The sequence below is a fragment of the Suncus etruscus genome, chromosome 4 (assembly GCF_024139225.1).
Source record: "Suncus etruscus isolate mSunEtr1 chromosome 4, mSunEtr1.pri.cur, whole genome shotgun sequence".
Taxonomy (NCBI): Eukaryota; Metazoa; Chordata; class Mammalia; order Eulipotyphla; family Soricidae; genus Suncus; species Suncus etruscus.
The window spans coordinates 27,578,085-27,595,292 of NC_064851.1; the positions used below are offsets into that span (position 1 = coordinate 27,578,085).

General features: G+C 37.6%; 1 protein-coding gene across 1 annotated transcript in view; it reads right to left on the reverse strand.

Moving 5' to 3' along the window:
* ERICH3 (glutamate rich 3) overlaps positions 1-17,208 on the reverse strand; it is a 100,110-nt gene that overhangs the window by 16,381 nt on the left and 66,521 nt on the right. The window contains exon 12 of the mRNA XM_049772541.1: positions 1,520-1,945. Coding sequence (XP_049628498.1) covers positions 1,520-1,945 — 426 coding nt within the window. The remainder of the gene's footprint in view (positions 1-1,519; positions 1,946-17,208) is intronic.

The window sequence follows — 17,208 nt, forward strand, 5'->3', positions numbered from 1 at the left end:
TATTTTTTGATGCCAAACTTAATTTGAATGTAATTCTAATGTCAACATTAGCACACATCATTATTCTTTTGATTTTTTTTTCTTACTATTTTAAAATATAAAAAGTCGTCAGAGCTCACAAGCAAGAGGCTAGGGGAGGGGCAGATTTGATCTGAGAACTGATGTTTCTGTAAACAGTTCATAGATAATTCTGATACACTGATTTGAAGTCACTCCTTCTCACTGTCTAGAAATCTTTCATCTTCTATACACATTCAAGCCTTTCTCAAATATCCTTCCAAAAATTTTCCAGAATGGAATAAAACATATGGGATAACTCTTTCTTTAAAACTGCATAGTATTTGTACCTTTTTTGGTTTGATACTACTGCCTTCCTCTGACAATTTTAGGAGAGGCTCTTCTCCTACATAGTGTCCTGCAATAGTAGAAAGTTCACAATAATAATAACATAACTGAAAGATAACACAGATTAAAAATCCTTAATTCCTACTTTTAGATGCCTGTAGTTTAACAGCTTTTAAAGTCTTAGTAATATCAAAGATATGAAAGTATTTATATCCTAAAGTCTCTAAAAGTAAATTATGAAAACTAATTTGTTTTAGAAGCAAGAAATGTCCACCATATTGGCAGGAGAGTTGAGAGTAAGAATGAATCAAGATACACAGAACAAGGTACTATGTGATATTCAACTATGTGAGAGTCAGACTCTATCTGGCCACAACTCAGTGTTTAACTATTCTCCTAAAGTTAAGCCCTTCTATGTATCTAAGGTACTAGGTCTGATTTTCCTGTGACATTTGCTCATTCTTTTTTTTTCTTTAAATGAAACCAACCAGGCACAACTAATTGGTTTCAAAGTGAAGTTTGGAGATTTCTATGAAGCTTTCATATTTAGCTAATAATTTTATAGAAAATATAAAAAAATATTCAGAAATTCTGAAACTACTCTGCATGAATTGAAATCCTAAAGATGTTTTGTCAACTGCTTAGTTCTTGGCAATTCTTCATGACATAATTTTTGTCATTGGCGGAAAAAAATATGATGCTTAAGAACCTACTCCCTGGAGCTGTTGTGAAGATTAAATGAGTTCATATCTGTACATCTGAAAATCTGTAAATCTCTAAAACTCCAATGAATGTTAGTTTAGTATGTATAAATGAAGTACAACTAAGAACAAATATCAGGCTAGTATTAAATTGTCTAAAAAGCCACACATACCCTTGCCTTTTATACTTTGTTTTATTTGATTTTTGAGATAGAATTACCCAAGGAAGAAATTTACAGAAAATAGGAACGAGGGTATATAAGAAGATTCAAGTAATTTTAAAATGCAATAGATGGAAAAACAGCAAGCTGAAAATACACATATGATTATGTAGCAAAGAGAGAAGTAAGGAAAAATTTTAATCTCTCTGAAATCATTACAATAGTTTTTCCAAAGCTTTGGCAGAGTGCAATGACCAAAATCAGCTTCCATGCATGGAGAAAATGGCAGTACAACTCAGTGGCCATACTTACCACCTTTCTCCACCCCATTGGGACCTGCCTTTTTGTCCTTTGCCTTAGCAGGGTTGTCTTTCCAAAGCTTACTGTTTTCCTTATCTTCCTTTGACACATGTCCCCCAGACTTTTCAGATAAAACATCTTCACTGACTTGGATTATTATCTCAGTTTCTTCATCAAGAATATTTTCCAGGTTTTCCTCAATTATCTGAGGTGTAGTATCCAGATCAGATTGTACTATTTCTTTGTCTTCAATTTTTAGTGTATCCTCATTTGAAAGGTGATTTTTTTCTGGCTCATCATTTTTATTCCGCTCCTGAGAAGACAAACTTCCATTTGAAATGTTATCATCACGAACTTCTTCCCCCAGGATAGATTCACCATCACTGCAGCTAGAATATGGGTGACTTCTGGATGAAGCTGATGAAACAGTTTTTATATCTACAGAAATTAAAAATAATGGACAATAATGACACCAATGTTGTCTGTAAGGCAACTAGTTTAATTGTAGGTTTGGATTAGTAATTAATCAGAACAAAACTTTAATAGTTTGATCAACTTTATAATCTTTTCTTATATATTCTACCCAATTGCTTGACAAAACTCTGTCATTTATGAGTCTTTAGATGTTCCAACAATAAATTATATTTGATGACTGTCGAGTTGAGACTGTACAGACACAGACACTAGTTCAATTTGTAGCAAATCATATAATTTTCTAAACACCACCAGGATTAATCCTAAACACAGAGCAATGAGAAAGTCCTGCACACTGCCAAAATAATAATAATAATAAAGACAAAGAGGAAGTAATAGATGACATTTGTAGAAGTGATATGATGCTAGGCTATCAGAGGAGCTCAAGATGGATGAAGCAGGGCAGAACCTAGGAAGAAGTCCATCAAGGGAGCTGTTTAAGCAACAGCTAAACGTCAATTCTATCTCTAAAATTTAAATAATTGAAGTTAAGCTTTTCTTGAGAATGTAGTTAAGCTTCTATTTTCTTCCTCAACCATATTAGCCCCATCTCCTCAGGACTCACTAGGGGGTCTCTAAACCCCTAGGTATTTGCGAATTCTTTGTGCCTAAAGCTAAGGCAACTCCACCAGCCCAGGATTATCCTCTAAAGGAAGCAGAGGCTGCCAGAGATGAAGGGCAGTGTCAGGAGGGGGAATTGGGGGAAATTTTGGGTGGGAAATGAACACTGGTGAAGGGCTGGAATATTATAGAACTGAAACTCATCAACAACTTTGTTCAAAGAGGGAGGGAGGGACGGAGGGAGGGAGGGAGGGAGGAAGGAAGGAAGGAAGGAAGGAAGGAAGGAAGGAAGGAAGGAAGGAAGGAAGGAAGGAAGGAAGGAAGGAAGGAAGGAAGGAAGGAAGGAAGGAAGGAAGGAAGGAAGGAAGAAGGAAGGAAGGAAGGAAGGAAGGAAGGAAGGAAGGAAGGAAGGAAGGAAGGAAAAAGGAAGGAAGGAAGGAAGGAAGGAAGGAAGGAAGGAAGGAAGGAAGGAAGGAAGGAAGGAAGGAAGGAAGGAAGGAAGGAAGGAAGGAAAAGAGGGAGGGACAGAGGAAAGAAGGAAGGAAGAAATAAAGGAAGAGGGAAGAAGGGAGGGAAGGAGGGAGGAAGGGAGGGAGGAAAAGAGGGAAGGGGAGAAGGGAAGGAGAGAAGGAGGAAGAAAAAAGTGTGGAGGTGGGCACATAGCATTGGTAAGAGTTTGTGAGATTGTGGGTGTTCCAGGCAGTACCCTGATGTGACATTTCAGAGACAGTCTAGAACCTAACACGAGTCCAAAATAATTTAATACCAATTTTTAAAAATCAATATTGAATATCATTACACTGATTTTCTATAAAACTACATTGCTTAAAGTCATTAGGTAGAAGTACAAACTTACCTATGATTTTTTTAAACTATAGGTCTGTGAGTATAATAGTATTTTACACAGCTAATTTTAAAGTAAAATACTAATACTTAACTGGTGCTTTTCTTGTTTTCACTGTGCCTACCTTACTCTTTGTTTTGTTTTCATTTTGTTTTGTGTTAATTTGTTTTTTCTTTAGTTCTGCTAGGCAGCTACACAGATGGCTGTAGCAGCTGATAGAATTTAAGGGAAGAAATACCTGTCTTTATTCTTATCCTCTTCTCTCAGTCCCTCCAGCCCCCAGCAGCTCTCCAAGACAGGTCTCAGCATTTTAAGTACAGGCACAGAGACATATCAGAGTTTTTACAAAGATTCAAGAGATACTACACAGGAGTTAAAAACAAACTCCAAAAAGCCTTTAAGCAATAGAAACCCTTAAATACAATCCCATTTGCTCTTATCTCTCAACTACCTTGACAGCCACCAGCTGACCACTGTTTCTCAAAGGAAATCACATACTTTAGTCACTCATCCTTATCACTAGTTTATAAAAATCTGGATATGTTGTCTCTCTGTAGGGAACATAGCAGATCAAGGAGACTTGTTTTGTCATATGTACCAATTCAGAAACTTTAGGGATTATAAACTCCCCCTTCACTGAAACATCTATTTTTTTTTTTTAGCAACAAAAGACTCCTGTTTACTAGTGGTATGTTCAGTAACTTTTATGAACTTCACATTTATATTGGACACAATGGCATATATGTTCTGCACTTTCTGAAACAGTCATATCTTCTATAGAAATATGAAGACACCTATTTTTTACTTTAAGGAAGTTATTCCTATAATAAATATATAGGTGCTCCTCTCTCTTACTCATTTGTTTCTGCTGATTTCAAAAGGCTAAAACAGACAGTGATTCAATTTTGAGCCAGTCCATTAAAGAAAGAATAGGAGAAAGAATGACCTCAAAGTGGCAGGGTTACCTGATTTCCTGTATAAATTTATTTTAGTTCTCAAATCTCTCTAACCCCATTGTATAATTCAATTTCATTTTCATTTCTTTCTTATTTTCATATAGACACTAAAGCTAGACTGTGCTTATACACAAACAAATTAAAAGGAAGATAAAAAACAGCTTTGGGGTGTAGAATGGAATGTTTAAAACTAATATTTATTCTCGGGCCAGCGAGCTAGCACAGTAGTAGGGCGTTTCCTTACACACGACTGAACCAGGACTGAGAGTGGTTTGAATCCCAGCATCCATAAGGTCCCCCAAGCCTGCCAGGAGCAATTTGAGTGCAGAGCCAGAAGTAACTCAGGAGTGCCGCTGAGTGTGACCCAAAAGATACAAAAACAAAACAAAACAAAAAGAAACTAATATTTATTCTCTTAGAAATAAGTTTTTATATAAAACTTTTAGATAAATCTGTTTTTGTTTTAGGGCCACACCTGGTGGTATGCAAGGGTGACTCCTGGCTCTACATTCAGGAATTATCTCTGCTTCCTTGGGGAAATTATGGGTGCCCAGTGATTGGACTGGAGTAGGAGCATGCAGGGAAAATGCCCTATAAAATGTATAATTGCTCCAGCCAAATATTATTATAAGAAAAATCTTCACTAGGAGGGAAACATTATTTAAGTGCAAGGTTGGTAGTCAATTCTACTTCTACACAATTTCACTGTCACTGCAGAGTTCTGTCCATGCACTGAGGCTAAATGAAACTGCTCTTCTCAATTTTTCTGGCAAGGATCAGCCTCCTTTCTTGCCAAAATCCTTGGCCAAACCACCAAATTGAAAATCCTTTTTTTATGTTTTAAACAGGACCTCCAATTTTTTTCTTTCTACATTCAATCACTCTCTAATGACTGATCTCTAATCACTCTCTTTCACTCTTCTCTTTTCATTAACTCTTCCTTTTAAGTCATTAGTATGTCATACAACATAAAATTGTGAGAAAATATCCTCTGTAACACATACCTAAGTGTACTAATGCTTGGTTCACCTAAATAATAGATTTAGACGAGTTGTTATCTAAGCCTGTCTTCTTTGATATAAAATGAGGATAATGCTCTTTGGTCTTCCGTAAGCCATTATAAAAATGGCATGACAAAAATTACTTAAATGATAGTCATTTGTTTTATGATTTCTAGTTTTTTTTCCCTCCATGAAATCAAATGTAAGCTGTATTCCAATGATAACTTTCTTGTTATTTCTGCCTGTATAATATACCAAGAATAGTAATTTCAGTTGTTACATATTGAAAAGACAAACTTGATCAAGATTATGTTACAACTGTGTACCATATAACTATACAAACTAATCCTGTAATTCCATGTGATAGTTGTTTTTCTTTGTCCACCCTTAGAAACTAAGGTACAGAGAAGTTAATACCTAAATTTATTAGCAAAAACTAGTAGCAAGTACTGTAAAACTTTTGTTTTCTTCTATTTTGTTTTGGTTTGGTTTGGGGCCATACTCAGTGACATTCAAGGGTTACTCCTGGCTATGTACTCAGAAATAACTCCTGGCTCAGGGAACAATTGGGAATCTGGGATTGAACCCAGGTCCATCTTGGGTCAGCTGTTTGCAAGGCAAATAAATGCCCTACTGCTGAGCTATTGCTTCGGCCCCAACATGTACTGTAAAACTTTCTTTGTAGTAAGCCACTGTAGTAAAACCAAGATCTTCTATACTGCCAAGAAGCCTGCCAGGTGCTTTCAGATGGAAAAAAAAACAAAACAAACAAACAAACAAAAAAACTCCCTGTGAGGGTTCCAGGATTTCCTCTGACTGTCACTTTAACCCTAAATATAAAATAGAAAATAGTTCTCCAAAACATCAGAACTCATGGAATTCATTCTCTGCACTTTCTTGTATAACTTCTGCTGTTTATATTTTTTATTTGCTACCATTCAGAAGCACTAATAGAATCAATTTCAGATACCCTTGGGGTGCATAAAGCTAAAATAAAGCAAAAAGTGAGCTGTCAAACCCTTTATTTTTTTCAATTTACTTTTTATTGAATTGCCATGAAATACAGAGTTACAAAGTTATCCATGATTGATTTTCAAGCATAGAATATTCTACCACCAATACTACAGTGTCTACTACCCTCCATCACATTCTCTAGTTTCCTTCCTACCCCCAGCCTGCCTCTATAGCAGGCACTTCTTTTATTTTCTCTTATTTTTTAACCATTTTAGGTGGTGTATAATCCTAACGCTGATGTGGTATCATTCATGTCACTTTACATGTTTTTATTTATAATACTGATTATAATCATAAGTGTATAAAATGTCCATCATTTATTTTTTACTTAACTAAAAATATGTGGCATTAAAAAAGGACACACATATATAACATCTATTATATATAAGTATACATTAACACATGTACTGAGACATCTCTCTATATCTATCTATATCAAAACTATTCACTGTTATACAATCAACTTGGGAAAGGAAACAAGTAGCCCCTCCCACCGGCCATAAATCGGGTTGTGCATTGGACCTTCTTGCACTGGGGTCCTTTCTCATCAGTCCTAATTTCTCAAAACGCAGGGGCACTAGTGTGCCTACAAGACAACAGCACTTAGTTTACCATGATACCACAATGTTCATAATTTTAGATGGTTCCTAGGAAAGGAAACGGAATGCCGAAGACCCGCTGGAATTCTCCATGTGCTTAACTCTTCACAAAGCAGAGCATCCTCCCCTCCCCAGCCAGATGTCAACCAGCCTCCAAAGTGATAAGATAGATTCCCTACATGAGAAAAACCGACACTCAAGCTGCTATTGACTCACTCTCGACCGCTCCTCTCCCTTCACCTTCTTCTGCCGTGGATTTTCTACCAGACTCAGTGGCTGAGAAGCATCCCACCCCACCCACCCCACCTCCCCTCTTAAGGATACTCCCTGATATGTGACTGCTAGGAGCCATCTTCCTAGACTCCACAAAACCAGTTTACAGATTGAAGCAGGGCTCTGGATCTTACCTCTTCCCTGCCTATTTCAAAAAACTTAAAAAGAACATATTAATCGCTTTTGAATATCTCTTTAGTTACATTCCTTTAATACACATAACTGTGACCGAGTATCTTCTCATGGAGTGGCAATTTCCCCCATCCTCGGGATCCTAGAATTCTAGTAGAAACGTCTTTGTCTAGAGGCCATGTCAGAAAAATGTTATAGGGGTTGTTGGTATTGATACCTCGACCCCCATATGTACCAGTAATACCTTGTGGCATGGTTCATTTTTGCACAGGCACATTAAAATGGGAAAATGTTACATATGCAAATAAATTATTATCTAATAATGATGGGAGCACAACATTTTAAACTGCAGTGGGACCTTATACCCTGAACTCCTGGCATAATGACTTGGCTTAGACTTCAGCTGATCAGACATTGACCATTCACCCCTGAACTGTGGACACCATCACCAGGAATAAGAACTCTTAACAAGGAAGGCTCCACTACCATCATGGCATTGACTTACTTCAAAGATGGTACTTATGGTACCATGACAACCTAGGAGTAGCAACATTCATTTTAGGGCAGGATTCTCTGCAAAATTACCTAATGATGAAACGAAACCAGAAGACATCATACACCACGCAGCCTTCAACATAGGATTTGTACAGAAACCAGGATCTATAACTAAAGAAACCTGACAGCAACAACTGTGATGGTGAAGAACTGTTTCTGGGACTACAGAGAATGTCTCAGGGGTCGGACAACCTAGTAGGCCTGGAGCCTGGAGTTGGTCTTATGCCAAAACACTTCAGGGGTGTTTTTAGGCCAAAGGTTTCTCCTTCCAATTTCTCCCATATTTTGCTGTGCCTGTGCAAACAACAACTGCCACAGACACATACACACACACACACACACACACACACAATCTTTCTTTTCTTCTAATCTAGTCTATCTACTTTCTTAAAAAATTTAAAAAAAAGCGAACGAGTGTGTTTTCTGTTGGAGCTGTGGATTGTGCTGGTTTCTTTAGCTTGGCAGACATTTGGGGACTTCTCCTGGCATCCCCTGACGGCTTGCCTCGGCTGAGGTGAGTGTTTGGGGGCTGGAGTTACGGATCAGGCTGACTGCTGGACCCCTAGGACCCCTAGGCCCGGCAGACATTTTGGGACCTCCCCCAGCCTGCATCAACCTGGGAACTTTGACCTCCTTCAGCATTAATCTCTTCAAGGCGTGTCTCGCTGAGGCGTGTGTTTTCTGTTGGAGTTGTGGATTGTGCTGGTTTCTTTAGCTTGGCAGACATTTGGGGACTTCTCCTGGCATCCCCTGACGGCTTGCCTCGGCTGAGGTGAGTGTTTGGGGGCCGGAGTTGCGGATCAGGCTGACTGCTGGACCCCTAGGACCCCTAGGCCCGGCAGACATTTTGGAACCTCCCCCAGCCTGCATCAACCTGGGAACTTTGACCTCCTTCAGCATTAATCTCTTCAAGGCGTGTCTCGCTGAGGCGTGTGTTTTCTGTTGGAGTTGTGGATTGTGCTGGTTTCTTTAGCTTGGCAGACATTTGGGGACTTCTCCTGGCATCCCCTGACGGCTTGCCTCGGCTGAGGTGAGTGTTTGGGGGCCACCTAGCCAATGAGTACCACCACAACACGTAGAAAAAACCCACAGTGTAAGCGTGACAATGGGGAGACTACGCAGACCAACTTCAACCATAGAGAATGAAGATGGAAACTCTGATGACCCAACAATGACCAACTACCTAAGCAGTCTTTCAGAAATGGAGTTTAGAGACGAAATATGGAGGTTGCTAACAGATATCAAAGAAAGTATAAATCAGAACACTAATAAAAATCAAGAGAATATGAAGATAGAAATCAGAAAACTCCAAACTGAAATATCAGATCAGAAAACAGGTCTGAAAAACTCAGTAGACGAATTGAAGAACATAATGGATGAGCTTTCCAACAGGTTAACAGCAGCTGAGGATAGAATTAGTGCTTTAGAAGACGAGATGCATAACAACTTTACACAGCAGAAGAGATTGGAAAAAAGCCTCAAATCAAATGATCAGATAATGGAAAATTTACTCAAAGAATATGAGAAGATGAAAATAGAAGTCTTTGATAAGCTCAACAGAAACAACTTTAGAATCATTGGAGTTCCAGAGACCCAAGAAGAAAATCTTCAGGAAGAATCAATGGTTAAGAACATCATCACAGAGAAACTACCAGAGCTAAAGAAAACATGTGACCAAATCCTGCATGCCCGAAGAGTACCAGCTAAAAAAGACCCCAGTAGAAACACCCCAAGACACATCCTAGTCACCATGATGAAACCCACCGATAGAGATAGAATACTGCAAGCAGCAAAATCGAAAAGGGAAATTACATTCCAGGGAGCATCCTTGAAATGTACAGCAGACCTGTCACCAGAAACACTCAAGGCCAGAAGGCAGTGGTGGGACGTAGTGGCAAAACTCAATGAAATAAATGCTTCGCCAAGAATATTGCACCCAGCAAAACTAAGTTTCAGGTTTGACGGATGTATACACGGCTTCACAGATAAACAACAGCTCAAAATCTTTGCAGACTCAAAACCAGCCTTAAAAGAAAAACTGAAAGATCTACTCTAAAAACAAGACAGAACAAAAAACACACCAAACTTCTACACAAAGATGGCAATAAATCCCATGACAATTATTTCTCTCAATGTCAATGGACTAAATGCACCAGTTAAGAGGCACAGAGTGGCGAAATGGATCAAAAACTGAAGCCAACCTTCTGCTGTCTACAAGAAACACACCTGAATAGTCAGAATAAACATAGACTCAAAATCAAAGGCTGGAGGAAAATCATTCAAGCAAACAACACCCTTAAAAAAGCGGGGGTGGCCATACTAATATCAGATGACACAAACTTTATACTCAGAAAAGTTGTAAGGGACAAAGATGGATATTATGTACTAATCAAGGGATTTGTACAGCAAGAAGAAATCACTCTCCTAAACATATACGCACCGAATGAGGGTCCAGCAAAGTATTTAATACAATTGTTGACAAATCTGAAGAAGGATATCAATAATAACACAATAATTGTGGGAGACCTCAACACAGGCTTGTCAACACTTGATAGGTCAACCAAATGGAAACCCAACAAAAATATACTAGACCTGCAAAGAGAAATGGATGAAAGAGGCCTAGTAGATATATATAGGGCACTCTATCCTCAGAAACCTGGATACACATTCTTTTCCAATGTACATGGATCATTCTCCAGGATAGATCACGTGCTGGCACATAAAACATACCTCCATAAAATAAAAAAGATAGACATTTTGCAGGCTGCCTTTGCTGACCACAAGGCTCTGAAGTTAGATGTGAATTGCAAAGGGACACAGAAGAAAAAATTTAACACCTGGAAGTTAAACAGCCTCATACTCAATAACCAGTGGGTCCGAGATGAAATCAAGGAGGAATTCAAAAGGTTCCTGGAAACAAATGACAATAAAGACACAAACTATCAGAACTTATGGGACACAGCAAAAGCAGTACTGAGAGGAAAACTTATAGCTTTGCAAGCACACATCAGGAAGGAAGAAGGAGCTTACCTGAGTAGCTTAATGACACAGCTAATAGAACTAGAAAGTGCTCAACAAAAGGACCCAAAAATAGGGAGACAGAAGGAAATAACAAAGCTGAGAGCAGAAATCAACGAAGTGGAAACCCAAAAAACAATCCGAAAGATCAACGAAAGCAGAAGTTGGTTCTTTGAAAAAATAAACAAGATTGATAGACCATTGGCAAAACTCACAAAGCAAAAGAAAGAGAGAAACTTGATAACGCGTATTAGAAATGAAAAGGGGGAGATCACTACAGATACTGCAGAGATTCAAAGGGTATTCAGAGAATACTTTGAGAAACTCTATGCCACTAAATATGAGAACCTGGAAGAAATGGATAAATTTCTGAACTCATATAACCTTCCACGGTTGAATAAAGAAGAGGTAGCATATCTAAACACCCCCATCACTATTGAGGAAATTAAAACTGTAATCAAAAATTTACCCAAAAACAAAAGCCCAGGCCCTGACGGATTCACGAATGAAATCTTTCAAACCTTTCAAGAGGAACTACTACCAATTCTGGCCAGGCTCTTTTATGAAATCAAAAAAACAGGAATACTTCCAAATAGCTTTTATGAAGCCAACATCACCTTAATACCAAAACCTGATAGAGATGCTGCCAAAAAAGAAAATTACAGACCAATATCCCTGATGAACACAGATGCAAAGATCCTCAACAAAATCCCGGCGAACAGGATCCAGTGCCTCATCAAGAAGATCATTCACTTTGATCAAGTAGGTTTCATCCCAGGAATGCAAGGATGGTTTAACATCCGTAAATCTATCAATATAATACACAACATAAACAACAAAAAAAAATAAAAATCACATGGTCATATCAATAGATGCAGAAAAAGCATTTGATAAGGTTCAACACCCATTCTTGATGAAAACTCTCAGCAAGATAGGAATAAAAGGAACCTTTCTCAATATAGTCAAAGCCATCTACCAGAAGCCAGTGGCAAATATTATCCTCAATGGAGAAAAACTAAAATCCTTTCCTCTAAATTCTGGTACAAGACAAGGCTGTCCTTTCTCACCACTCCTATTCAACATAGCACTGGAAGTACTTGCTATAGCGATTAGGCAAGAAAAAGATATCAAGGGAATCCAGATAGGAAAGGAAGAAGTCAAGCTCTCACTGTTTGCAGATGACATGATACTCTACTTAGAAAACCCTAAAGACTCTACCAAAAAGCTTCTAGAAATAATAGATTTGTATAGCAAAGTGGCAGGATACAAAATTAACACACAAAAATCAATGGCCTTTTTATACACTAATAATGATAGGGAAGAAATGGACATTAAGAGAACAATCCCATTCACATTAGTTCCACACAAACTCAAATATCTTGGAGTCAACCTGACTAAAGATGTGAAGGATCTATACAAAGAAAACTACAAAACACTGCTCCAAGAAATAAGAGAGGACAGCGGAAATGGAAACACATACCATGCTCATGGATTGGCAGGATCAACATCATTAAAATGGCAATACTTCCAAAAGCATTGTACAGATTTAACGCGATTCCTCTAAAGATACCCATGACATTTTTCAAAGAAGTGGATCAAATACTTCTGAAATTCATCTGGAACAACAAACAACCTCGAATAGCTAAAGCACTCCTTGGGAAAAGGAATATGGGAGGCATTACTTTCCCCAATTTTAAGTTGTATTACAAAGCAACAGTTATAAAAACAGCATGGTATTGGAATAAAAACAGACCCTCAGATCAGTGGAATAGGCTTGAGTACTCAGAGGTTCCTCAGACATATAACCACCTTGTTTTTGATAAAGGAGCAAGAAATCCTAAATGGAGCAGGGAAAGCCTATTCAACAAGTGGTGTTGGCACAACTGGTTAGCCACTTGCAAAAAAGCGAACTCAGACCCACAGCTAACACCATGTACAAAGGTAAAATCCAAATGGATTAAAGACCTTGATATCAGAACTGAAACTATAAGGTATATAGAACAACATGTAGGTGAAACACTCCAGGACATTGAGACTAAAGGCATCTTTAAGGAGGAGACAACACTTTCCAAGCAAGTGGAAGCAGAGATAAACAGATGGGACTATATTAAGCTGAAAAGCTTCTGCATCTCAAAGGAAATAGTGCCCAGAATACAAAGGCCACCCACTGAGTGGGAGAAATTATTCACCCAATACACATCAGATAAAGGGCTAATATCCAAAATTTACAAGGTACTGACAGAACTATACAAGAAAAAAACAACTAACCCCATCAAAAAATGGGGAGAAGAAATGAACAGACACTTTGAAAAAGAAGAAAGGCAAATGGCCAAAAGGCACATGAAAAGATGTTCAACATCACTAATCGTCTGGGAGATGCAAATCAAAACTACTATGAGGTACCACCTCACGCCACTGAGATTGGCACACATCACAAAAAAGGAAAACAAGCAGTGCTGGCGGGGATGTGGAGAGAAAGGAACTCTTTTTCACTGCTGGTGGGAATGCCGTCTAGTACAACCTTTATGGAAAGCGATATGGAGATTCCTTCACAAACTGGAAATTGAGCTTCCATACGATCCAGCTATACCACTCCTAGGAATATACCCAAGAAACACAAAAATACAATACAAAAATCCCTTCCTTACTCCTATATTCATTGCAGCGCTATTTACAATAGCCAGACTCTGGAAACAACCAAGATGCCCTTCAACAGATGAGTGGCTGAAGAAACTGTGGTACATATACACAATGGAATACTATGCAGCAATCAGGAGAGATGAAGTCATGAAATTTTCCAATACATGGATGTACATGGAATCTATTATGCTGAGTGAAGTAAGTCAGAGGGAGAGAGAAAGACGCAGAATGGTTTCACTCATCTATGGGCTTTAAGAAAAATGAAGGACATTTTTAACAGTATCTCAGAGACAAGAGAGATGAGGGCTGGTAGGTGCAGCTCAGGACATGCAGCTCATCACATAGAGTGATGAGTGCAGTTGCAGAGATGACTACACTGAAAACTATCATAAAATGTGAATGAATGAGGGAAGTAGAAAGCCTGTCTCGAGTACAGGTGTAGGGGGGTGGGGAGGAGGGAGATCTGGGAAATTGGTGGTGGGAATGTTGCACCGGTGAAGGGGGGTGCTCTTTACATGACTGTAATCATACAACTGTAATCATGTTTGTAATCACGGTGTTTAAATAAAGATTAAAAAAAATAAATAAAAATAAAAAATAAAATTAGAGGGAAATACAGCCAAATTTTATGCTGTTCTTTAGATATATAATTCAAAATTAAAATTAAATTTTAATATATTGTTGATGATTTTGGTATTGATGTTATGATACTGTTTAAAACATAAAATAAGTTGCTTTTAAAATGTATTATTTTGAAATGAATTATTAAGGTGTTGAAAGGTACACATATGCATAAATGCATATAAGTTCAAAAATAAATATATTATACACTAAAAAAAAGCGAACGAAAGCTTCTGCTATTGTATTTACAACTATTGGTGACAAAATAATTGTCACAAATATAACTGCTAATAAACTCTCTTTTTCTTTTTCCAATTCTCTTTATTATTTTATTTTAGATCTATTTTCTTTATATTTTTCTAACTTTTCTTTCTGTCATCCTGAAACAAATGTATTATGATCAGTTATGTCAACTATGATACATTTTCTTGTAATAAATTTATTTAAAATGCAAACAATATTGAGCAAGCCCTTCCATATTGGTAATACTCTAGGAATTAAGGATACAAGAAAGAAAAGAGCAGACCAGGACTTTGCTTCCAGAGAGACTACACACCCCAGACACCTACTGTGCCTTTGATACAAGCACAGTAGATCATTACTGTATTCATTAAGGAATTTATTCATTATTTTAACAATGACTATGGATAACTCCCAGTAGCTGTTGCCACATTATTATTGTGGTCAGTTCATGCTGCCTAATTTGAACAAATTCTATCCTGACCTCAGTTTCCAATATTTTTCACTCTTCTGGGATGGAGGAATTTTTAATTTAAATTTATTAAAGTTAAAATTCACAATTTTCCCCATGTGTGGTTTGACTTTAATTACTTTACTTTGGGTTCACAAATTTGGAGCATGTGAAAACAACATAATTTAAGTATACAAACTTAAATACATAAATTGGATTAAAATTTTGGATACCAAAATGACTCCCAATATAATATCCCAATACAATGAACAAGAAATTCTTTTATCCTATTTTATCTCTTTCCTGGTACTTAATTAAAGGAATTTGGAAAACATACACAAATGCTGCTTTTAGTTTCTTATGCAAGTGATGAAATATAAATTTATATACTCTATTTTACTTAAAATGATAGTCCTGCCTTGATTATTCCTATTAAATTCATTAACTACACTGTGGTTCAGTGTTTTTGTGACTAGTAATACCTAATTAGATGAATTGTGTATATAAATGAAATAAAGTATATTGAACAAGAGCTTAGTAAAAATGGTAGAAATTACTAAATTCAGCTATGTAGCCATTATTTTAAGATATGTCTTGACAAAAAGTAATTCATATAAACCAGATATTCATTGTAATAATAATAATCTATGTCTAGGTGAGTGCAGATATAACAAGAAAAAACATTAAAAATTTCCATATTTATCCTTTTGGGTGGCCAAGGGAGTGATACCTGGAGGCTATTCTCAACTCTATGCTCAGGATCTACAACTGGGGAGTAAACCAAGGTCAAGTGCAGGCAAGGCAATTGCCCTAACCATTATACTATATCTCTGGCTATCTTCATGATTACCTTTAAATGTACTATCTAAAATTTTAATTTAGGGCCAGAATTATAATAAAGTGGGTAGGGCATTTGCCTAGTATGTTGCTTACCAGGGTTCAGTCACCAGTATCTCATATGTCCTGAGCCTTCCAGGTGTAATTCCTGAGTGCAGAGTCAAAAATAACTCCTGACTATCACCATTTGTTCCCAAAACAAACAAAATGAAAAAAATTTAGGGGGCTAGACTGATAGCACAGTGGTAGGATATTTGCCTTGCATGTGACCAACCTGGAACAAACTTGGGTTTTAATCCCAGTATTCCATATGGTCCCCCAAGCCTTCTAGGAGTAATTTCTGAGCACAGAGCCAGGAGTGATCCCTAAGTGCCATCAAACCCCAAAAAATTAATATTAAAAATATATTCAAATATTGCCAAAAATTCTGCCAACTTTTATTTTTCTACTTATTTTCTATTTTTCTATTTATCCATCAATCTAGTTGATCATCCTAACATTAATTTTTTTTTTTTTTGGTTTTTGGGTCACACTCGGTGGTGCTCAGGGGTTACCCCTGGCTCTATGCTCAGAAATTGCTCCTGGCAGGCTTGGGGACCATATGGGATACCAGAATTTGAACCTCCATCCTTCTGCATGCAAGGCAAATGCTGTATCTCCATGCTATCTTTCCGGCCCCAGCATCCTTACATTTAAAGAGAGTTTCTTGGGAAAGCTTTGTGATGCGGAAGGCTGATTCAAAACTCTAGAGACCTAGCTTAGAAAAATATTTTATACAAACTTAAAGATGCTTAAATATATACCTAAAAGTTATTCATACTTTAATTATTAAAAAGTGAATAAACACTGAGGAAATTTATTCATTAAGAAAATTTAAAGTTTGACTTAAAATGCAGAAACCACACATATAGACCAGAATGTGGTCTTCAATCTTTTCCCCCAACCCTGTCTATTCCAAAGAGCAGAGGAATTACTCAAGTCCACATGACAAGGATTCACAGCACAAAGAATGATAGTTCAGGAAAAGCAGCCTTCAGTGAAGCCTGCCCTTTTTTATTTGGAAGGGAGGCCCACACCCATCTGTGTTCAGGGCTTATTGCTGGCTCTGTGCTCATTCCCTCTCCTCTGCACCGCACCTCATGTACTTGCAAACGTACCCTGAATATTTACCTCTATTCACAGACTCTATCATCAATACTGGCCATAAACGTAGAAAAGATTTTCAAAGACATGACAATTTTCTCTTCAACCTTACCACATTCGTCTATGACAATATATCTTCAGCTGGTGAATTAGCGCCTGAGGTTGCCAACACAAATGCAGAGACAAGAGAGCTGTTGTTCTTTTTAAATGATGGGCCGTCTCACACATCACTCCTAAACCAGGGTCCTCTCCCAGGCAGCCTTCAGTCCAGAGCACTCTATCACTCACGGGCTGCTCAGCTCAGTGTATTCATCAAGGCATTCAGCGCAATTGTTAGCTGGC